The 9,389-nt window shown below is 33.7% G+C and overlaps 2 protein-coding genes across 2 annotated transcripts; one reads left to right on the top strand and one right to left on the bottom strand.

The window, feature by feature from the left end:
* Positions 1-14: 14 nt before the first annotated feature.
* Positions 15-3,886, bottom strand: LOC149423867 (non-canonical pre-mRNAs endonuclease FASTKD5, mitochondrial-like). The gene is made up of 3 exons (XM_089632161.1): positions 2,107-3,886; positions 1,528-1,751; positions 15-129 (listed from the first exon to the last, which is right to left on the bottom strand). Exons 1-3 carry the CDS (start codon positions 3,752-3,754, stop codon positions 49-51), a joined length of 1,953 nt encoding a protein of 650 aa, XP_089488287.1. The 5' UTR covers positions 3,755-3,886; the 3' UTR covers positions 15-48.
* A 2,293-nt stretch (positions 3,887-6,179) lies between these two features.
* On the top strand, positions 6,180-7,700 carry SkpA (S-phase kinase associated protein 1 SKP1-related A). The gene is made up of 2 exons (XM_089632162.1): positions 6,180-6,320; positions 6,468-7,700. The coding sequence occupies exon 2, from the start codon at positions 6,468-6,470 to the stop codon at positions 6,954-6,956; it is 489 nt and encodes a 162-aa protein (XP_089488288.1). The 5' UTR covers positions 6,180-6,320; the 3' UTR covers positions 6,957-7,700.
* Positions 7,701-9,389: the final 1,689 nt, after the last annotated feature.

Genomic DNA, 9,389 nt, shown 5'->3' on the forward strand with positions numbered 1-9,389 from the left:
AGATAATTTATTTGAGTATATATATTGTGTTTGTATAAATTGATTTACCTAGGCAGAATTTATAATATATTGTAGATAATGCACTTTGTTTTCTTGGCGTTTCAAATTCCTCCATTCCACCCATGAAACCTGTAAAAGAATTTTTTTACTTAAATAGCAGTTCAGCATAAAAAATTGCCATGCTTTTTGTATCTCATTTTTCAATTCAATAAGAAAAAATATCCAGAAATCAACAGAGGAACAAAATAAATTATATACATGTACCAATTTTTTAAGATTTTAAAGATTTTGACTGCCGCAACAACTTCATTCAAATACAAAATAAAATAATATTACAACAACATGTATAATCAATCACCTCCTAAAGTTTCTGTACTTTATTACCGAACAAATTGTATAAATAAATACATTTATTCAATATTAGCGCTAATAGTTCTGCTGACAGTAGGCCTCACGCCGGAAAGAGTGTTTCTATTGATTAATCTAAATCAAAATTTCCTCGGAAATTATACAATTTGTAAGTAGGTACCGGCTTAATTATAAACCATATATTTTATGGAACATTTTTTTTTATTTCAAATAAGTTGATCCGCTCACGGGACAACTGAAACTGGTTGGCAATTACCGGTTGCAAACTGGTTGGCAATCGAGCTTCTCTCATGGCCCAACTATAGTTTACGATTTCACAAATTATCTAAGCTTGTTTAACCATAGAATTAAGAAGAATACTTCAGCTGTCACTATCATACGTCAAAAAATGTATACAGAATCAAGTGATGATGAAGCCGCCATAATTTTTTTCTTTTCTTGCATAATCAGGAAGCCTATAGTCATAAATACACTTGAATTTTTAACCTTCTTAACAAATTTAATGTTTTCCTGCTCGAACATATCGTAATCTGACAACTCTTGAGGCACGGACAAATTGCAAATTTCTTGAAAACTAACATATGTATGTGCAATTGGCAACTGAAAACATGAAGGCGATAAGCACGGCGAGTTACGAGTGACTGGTTGTGTCATTTTTTGGTAGGTTGTGCCGTGTGCGGACCACCATTGAAATAATAAGAGCAACTAAAGTTGCCAACTGGTTTTTTTTCAGTTGCCCCGTGAGTGGATGGACTAAGCAGTTACACAATTGTTTAAAGAATAGTCACTATTAAATGACAATTCTTTTTTCAAAAATTTTTTCAGGCTGATTAGTACCTAAAATAATATTGAAAAAAAATGCGAATAAGAGAGTCCAAATAAATAAGACGTATTCACATTAGAAAAATTAATCCTTACTGAAGCATTAAAACGGCCACCATCTTGAATCGAAACGTAAAAACAAATCTACAGACAGACGAAATGCAAAATGGATGAATTAAAACAGGACTTCGCTACACTCAGCCAACTATAGCAAGAAAAAAGTCACCGGCCAACACTGCCCACAAATAAATATTTTATGCATTTTTAAGATATGCTCAAAAGTTTTTTCAATTTGCTACAAAAAATACTTCAGCCTCCTGAAAGATCATCGCTTACCACAACCGGTGTGTAGCCAATCTTTCTCAGTTGCCTTATCTTCATCTGCGGTCCTGCCAGGAGTTCCCGCGAATTGCAGGTGAAGCAATGTCTGCCGGCTATCACAATTGCCACCCATTTATGTTCATTGGTGGGTGGTCGCAAAATTGAACCGATATCCTGATTCCGGAAATACTTTGCTGTTTCAATTGGCTTTCCGCTAGCGTCATTTGCTATGACTATATCTGTAAATTAAATGATGAGAAACATGTTTTTATTTCAATTGCACATGTTGTGTTATTCTGCTGAAATAGTGAAAAGGTTCCCAAGGCCTGTGACAAGTTACAAAAAAGACAGCAGGTGCCTCTCGCAGGTTTGGACTCTCAATATGGACATTGAATGAATTTAAAAATAATTGTTCTGATTTATATATCGTTGGTTCTTGACCAGAGAACTGTAAAGTCATACCGAGACGTACAAGGCCCACATGTATAAAGAAAAAATATTTTTGCGCTAAGCTGTTCCCAGTCCTAGAAAATTTAGACAATGTACCTAAGTCAATTATTGTAAAATGAAGATACTAATGTAAAATGTATTTACCTGCTCTGATGAAGTGTGGTAGTAAATGTCCAGTGAATAGATAATTTTTACCGCCTCTTAATTGCTCTATGATACACATTACTTCAAACATATATTTTTGATTGAAATTGAGTCTTTGCATATTTTGAACATCTGGTATTTGTTCTTTGTATTCGGCAATCAACATGTTTTTAGTCTTGGTATTCAAACGGTTTCCTTTGTAATTTTCACATTCAATTTCAACAGACAAATCAATAACTTTTAGAGCCCTTCCACTGGAGAGAGAATCTCTATATGCTTCTTTGACAAAGTCTTCATGAAGAACGTTACTTATCAAGTCCTCAGGAAATGTTCCGTTGATAACTAAGTAAGACAAACAGCTAGCGAGGCAACTTCCATATATAGCTATTTCTTCAGATTTGCTAGGACTTCTCAACTCGTGTACGATTACTCTGAACAATGATGGGTCTGTTTCAGTCACAAATGTAGAGAAAACAAAGGCCAATCTTTCCAAGTCTTTCAACCTCGCTGAAGATGCTGATTCAATAACCTTCTTCTGTAGAGCAGCCAGAGTTTGTCTGTGGACCAATAGGCTGGTTGTTCCCACTAAGGCAACATGAACGCATGCTAAGAATGACAGTCGGGGAATTTCTTTAACTAGTGAGTCGAGCAGGAAAGGAAGTTTTTTATTGTACTTTTGATTTGAATAACGTATTAACTTTAGAATAGCTGCCAGTGTTATATCACTGACTGTATCAGCTTCAGCTATTATTTTATCAATAAGTTTTTCAACTATGATGTCATCCGTAAGCCGAGTTTTACTTTTGAAAAAGCCCATACAGCAAATGGCAATTTCGTCTATTGTTAATGTATTTAAATAATTTTTAAAGCTTCGTTCTAGACCCAGTATATTATTTGGCTGTCCCCTCCAAGTGCTCACGTAAAACAGGGTCTGCACGAGTTGCTGAGATGTTAACTTGCTGCATGCGAGCTTATCTAGAGCTAGACTCGTATATTTTAGATGTTTTTTTGGCACAGTTGCATTATATATGTAATCTGAGAATAGGAGTAATTTATTAGAGTTCCAATCATTCATCTTACTTATCATTGCATTGTCTAACTCACGGTACAAGTTATTGATAATGTTTCTATTTTCCATGTCCTGAGCTCTTGGCAGATTATTGAGGCTAGTTAATACAATTACTAATTCGTCTTCATTTAAGTCTTTTATGATTTTTTCTAATTTCATAAAGAATGAACTAAATGTTTTTGAACATAAGTCAACGCTGTCATTAGCAGCATAGTTACAGAGCGATTTTAAGTACTCGACAATTTCTGTGGAGGTTTTACTATTCCATTGAGAAAGATCTTGGTCAGATTTCAAAACGTCGCTTCTTGATATCGCTTTTAAAGGGACCACATGCTTTTTAGCAATGACATATTTATCAGAAAATTCGGACATAATATTGTGAGCAAAACCACTTTCATTGGCTTCGTACTGTATCCAAGTTGATTCTGAGTTTGAGTTGAGATTTGTAGTATTCTGTTTGTCATTAAATACATCTTTGACATTAAAAATACTTGATTTATATTTGTTTAATGCCAAATTAGAGCCTTTAACTCTGGCTGTGTTAAAAATACTAGTACATGGCCTCAGAAACATAGCCATCAAACTAATAGTTTCAAGTCTGTATATACAGATAGGTTAATAAAATATCAGATTCAAGGAAACTAAAATAAATGATCTGTCGAAAACTTTATATTGTTGGTTATGTTATGACTTATTACTTATGACCACTGACCAGAGACGGCAGTGCTTATGACAGATCATCGACCATAAATATATGTCATCGACAGACGAAAGAGATATCACATGTACTACCATAGACATTCCGTATACCCATTGTGCCATTGCCCATAGATACACCTAAAAAGCATTTTCTACCATGGAGCTAAAAAGCCCTGGACATAGCATTAATGCGATTTTTTATGATTGGCATTGAAGCCAAATCTAGGGTGAGGGGAAATTGCCCGGCAGCCATCTTGTATGACTACTTTTGAATTGATTTGTGTGTAAAGTGGTGCACAATGAACTATTATTATTTTATTTTTGTGTTGTTAATGCAGTTATATGAATTTTGATGAGACAAGAAATAAGGTACGTCATTAAAGTTTTTTAGTAGATTGTATCAATTTAAATACTGAATGAAAAAATATTAAAATTACAGAAATTGGAAAAAAATGCATTTTTACAGTTCTAACGTTTGAAATACATACAATAAATGCTAAGCTTACTAATTGGACAGTTTAAACATTTTATTAAACTTTAAGAACAGCTGGCCTCACTTTATACTAATATTATTTGAAAAAAATTTTTGATTCAACTCAGTTACTATATAAGATAACTATCTACATTCGGGAGAATACTGCATTTAAAATTAAAGTTACATGAAATGAAAATTTTCTTTTATATGGGATCCCCGCCATGCCATACTGATGGTTTGCAATTATAAAATAACACGCGTTCTTTAAATTTCAAACTTAAATAAAAAAAATCCCTGAAAACTTATTTTATATTTAAAAAGAAATATCAGGACTAGAGATACATCAAATTGTTAATCCCATACTAAAGCAAATGTTCATTTCACGTCATTGTAATTTTAAATGCAATATTTTCCATTCCTCCCGATTGCAAATAGTTGTCTTTTACAGTAATTAAGTTGAATCCAACTGTTTTTTTTACATTAGTAATAAATGTGGCAAATTGTAATATAAGTTTACACAATTTTGTTTTCTGTACTAATGAATTAATAAAAATAACAAAAAAATGTTTAAAGTTACTACTTAACAGAAATATTGTTTCAATTTAGAAATTATTTAAAATATTACTTATGACGTATTCATTATTCTGGTGAAAATGCACTCTTTCTGGATAAAAAGAAAACACCACTACAGCTCACCATAAAACTCACCTACGCAGACCCACGCTGGCCCCACCTACGCCGCAGAACAGGAATCCTATACTGAAGAGGAAGTATAGAATACCCGTCACAACTATGTTCCTCACGAGGCTCTTCCCGTGGACCACGAAGACTCCCCGGCGCCCGACGCCCACCAGCTGGCACTCCGACAGAAGACAGGGACCGTACTATTCACGGTCCCCGCATCCCAGCATCCCCGCCCCGAGGACCCGAGGACCCGGAGGCTATCCAGCTCCATTGGAAGGTTGAAAGAGCCTAAGCGAAATCCGAACACTAAGTTTGGTGATCGTGCATTCGGAATATACGGCCCTAAGGCTTGAAATAAACTACCCATGAAATTGACATGTGTAACCAGCCGAACAGAATTTAGATCCAAACTAAAAACATACTTTTTCAGACACTCATTTTCATAAATCCGTCATTGTATACAACATTTTTAATTTTTCCTTTTTGTTATACTTTAATAGTTGATGAACACACATAAATTCTCTAACGATTCCGTTCAACTACTTATGAAAAAGTCAAAATGCTATTGACTTGCCTACCATTGGACAATATCAGTGGAAACATAACACGTCAACCGGCTTAATTGTTGGCAGATGAATCATCTAAATGCGGTAAAGATCGACGATTTATTTCATTAAATCATTTAAGATATATTTGTAAACTTTTCTATAAATCCAGCTAAACCATGGGCGAGTTTTGCACCCGTGTTCTAAACATCCTAATATTATAGAACTATCTTCTTCTTCTGGCGCTAAAAAAATTAGAAAGAGTATTTATCGATGTATTTTTAAATGTAATTATGTTAGTTTTAAGTCTGTGCATATGTATGTACATACACATAGCAGTAGTTATAGGCCTTAGTCTTATGACACTTAATATATAAGTCTTAGATGTAAGTAGTTATTATGAATCCTAGTTGTAAGCCAGCTGTATTTAAAAATAAATTAGTCAAATATTATTATTATTATTATTATCTATAACTCTAAGCAAATTCGCTCTGTAGCAAAAAGCACAAGGCCTGCCGTGAGAGTGGTATATTTATGCCTGCCGTTCATCTAGCCTCTAGTCTCAATTCCAAATTACATAGATAGATAATTATTATGTAAAGATTTCGCTGCCGCTGCTAGCGCCAGTACGATTTTTGTCAAGTATCATCTTTTACCCGGCGATCGCCGCCAAATTAATAAAAAACAAAAAGTAATCTCAGATCATCTGCCCTTCAATCTCGTTTTTTAATCATTTTCTAAGGTAAATATACCTCTTTAAATGTTTACCGCTCTCCACTGTGTCCCTTTGCTATCCGGGATATAGAAAAATTATTTACCAAGCTATCTAAAATTTTGCAAACAAAGATGGACGCTTGACAGTTGAAATATAAACATTGTTATTTTTCAGATGCCGAATATAAAACTGCAATCTTCGGACAGTGAGGTGTTCGATGTCGATGTTGAAATAGCCAAGTGCTCCGTTACAATCAAAACCATGTTAGAAGATTTAGGAATGGACGATGACGAAGAGGAAATTGTTCCTCTACCAAACGTCAACTCAGCCATTCTAAAAAAAGTGATTCAGTGGGCGACTTATCACAAAGATGACCCACCCCTACCCGAAGACGATGAAAACAAGGAAAAGCGAACCGATGATATTTCTTCGTGGGATGCTGACTTCCTGAAAGTTGACCAGGGCACTCTATTCGAGCTAATTTTAGCAGCAAACTATCTTGACATTAAAGGACTCCTCGACGTCACATGCAAAACTGTCGCAAATATGATCAAAGGAAAGACCCCAGAAGAAATAAGAAAGACTTTTAACATTAAAAACGACTTCTCTGCCGCCGAAGAAGACCAGGTCCGCAAGGAAAATGAGTGGTGTGAAGAGAAGTGAAGACAGCTAGCTTAAGTATGCATTTAATTTAGATTCCTTTTTTATTTATACATTTGAATAATATATCATTTTGAAATGATTGGTTTCCTTAACACCGCTTTCGGCCTGTTACAGTATTTTATCTCTTTATTTCTATACTTACCACACATAATAAATAAAAATTGAAACCATAATTATTCGTTAATTTTTACCTTTGAAGGTTTTAATGTATTCTTTAGCCAATGTTTACCCGAGTGACTTAATCTCAATTCATGTATAAAAAAACATATTTCCCAATGTAACCATTGATTATTGTTGTGAGGAGTTGATTTCCTTCTTTATTGTGTAATAATAATTATGTTCAAACCTAAATGTTTCTTGATTATTTACTGTCTGTTTGTATTCACTTAAGATTATACATCAACAGTTTTATTGATTAAAATTACAAGTCTATTGTTTACGTTTTTAAATACGTTTACCAATCTTACGGAAACTCATGTGGATCTGTTTTTTTACTGCTCATCATAAAAAATGGACACCTAGATTAGCCTCACGTCTACCACTGTTTGCATTTAGGCTAGTTTCACATTGCAAGCGCAGCGCGCTTCAGCCGCTGTACATTGTTTAATATATAAATCAATCACGCGGCTAAGTAGCTAATGTGTATAGCCTTGCGATTACCGATCCCGCTGCTAAGTCGCCAGCGTGAAGCTAGCGTTATTATTAAGAATTACTTCACAAACATATGTAATTAAATAACCTGGTTATGTAATTATACAAAGACTATGTCATAATTTTTTTATACCATATTCATTTCTCTCTTTTGTAAACATGTTGATGTTAACCAGTGGAAAGCCGATATGTCTCTAGAGAACATGCGAGCATTCTAATATTATCCTTTTTAGAATAATTTGGGTTGCAATTTTGACCTTAATGCTTCGAAAAATGTATGAAAAACAAAATCGGTGTCGCTTTATAAAACTTTAGATTCCACTGAATTTTATTAATTTAATTTGCGCCAGTCTGAATGCTTGAAAAATATTTTTCTGTTTTATGCTCTGGCTCTCAACGGGTCTGCAGAATCAAGTAGATAAGTTATCCAATAAAAATTATTTTTCAAAACTTGACATACCAATTCAGGCATTTTTCAGGGCAAGCAAACTATTTCTAATAATTTATCACCAAAGACATATAAATGAAAAACTGACCATTTTAAAATGTTTATAATATTGATTACCGATGTAAAGTTTATATAAATAATATTGAAGGATGATCACTACAACCAGGTAACTCCGATATCCGCTTTCTGGAGTTACACCCAAAAGCATAATTTTTTTTCCTTGCTCATGTATATATGGTCTATTTGCATGTAACTCGAAAATGCCAATTCGGTAATTAAGGTGATTAACGATGTGTAGTTTTTCTTTGAAAAATGATCACAACTGAACATGCTCATTTCAGCGATTGCATCAAAACTAAACAAGATTGTGCCCATTAATTATAATAATGCCAAATTATCTTGTATATGTAAAATTGTTTAAAACAAATTTAGTTTTTTCTCATCAGGATTGCTTTATATTCGTCAACTTTGTAAGGTATAATTAAAAAAAGAAATTATTACATGGGTATCTAGCACGGTCGATCAATAAAGGTTTTGGGTTATTCCCCCGAGCAGGTCAAAATTTTTTGCGTGATTTTCATGTTAATTATTTACTATATTATTAGCATAAATGGCTTTAAGTTGTGGCATTATTAAAGAACTATGTTAAAAGTTTCATGTCCAAAAATAACTTCTGTGGATAACAAAATATTGATTATTTCGGAAAAATTTAAAGATTTTTATTTATTCTAAGAATTTAAAAAAAATATTTATTTAATGCTTAAAGTGAAACTTTAAACTTAATTATTTAGTAATGGCACAACTTGAAGCGACTTCTGCTCATAATATAGATTAAATATTTAACATGAAAACACGCACTAACACATTCGAGAAAGTGACCCTTTTATCGATAATGTCGGTAACTCTTCATTGTTCCGGAGAATGACTGCAGATCGCCAATGAACAAACAACAGTTCACAAATTCTTAAGCTGCTATTTCCAGCCTAAGGAAAAACTCTTTCTTTTTATTGGCTTCATCCCATAGGAGTGTTCAAGTCAGGGGTAGGGGGTGTAGGGGTGAATAAGGCAGAACTGTAATGTTGATAATTTCAACTTCATTTTAACACTGTACGTGTCGGGGAAATGTGGTGGGACTGAGGATTGATGTAAAAGCTCAGTGGTTATAGCAGCTACCCAGAGTGCCGAAGTTGAAATCGTGGTCGAAACAAAAAATTTTTTTTTGTGATTTTCTTATATGATTATGAAAAATTGTTTTTCAATATTTAATTTCAACACTCGTAAAGTTTTAATATTTTTCATTAGTAAACACCATGATAGTTATCACTCTTCTCGGA

This window comes from Hesperophylax consimilis, chromosome 5 (genome assembly GCF_061612785.1).
Source record: "Hesperophylax consimilis isolate HC1 chromosome 5, BYU_Hcon_1.0, whole genome shotgun sequence".
Classification (NCBI taxonomy): Eukaryota; Metazoa; Arthropoda; class Insecta; order Trichoptera; family Limnephilidae; genus Hesperophylax; species Hesperophylax consimilis.

What these genes read in the sequence shown, in the direction of transcription:
- LOC149423867 (XM_089632161.1), bottom strand. Translation starts at nt 3,754, where the DNA reads ATGGCTATGTTTCTGAGGCCATGTACTAGTATTTTTAACACAGCCAGA. An exon ending in ACCACACTTCATCAGAGCAG is followed by an intron (nt 1,752 to 2,106) that starts GTAAATACATTT and finishes TTTAATTTACAG; the next exon opens with ATATAGTCATAGCAAATGAC. An exon ending in TTGGCTACACACCGGTTGTG is followed by an intron (nt 130 to 1,527) that starts GTAAGCGATGAT and finishes ATTCTTTTACAG; the next exon opens with GTTTCATGGGTGGAATGGAG.
- SkpA (XM_089632162.1), top strand. Translation starts at nt 6,468, where the DNA reads ATGCCGAATATAAAACTGCAATCTTCGGACAGTGAGGTGTTCGATGTC.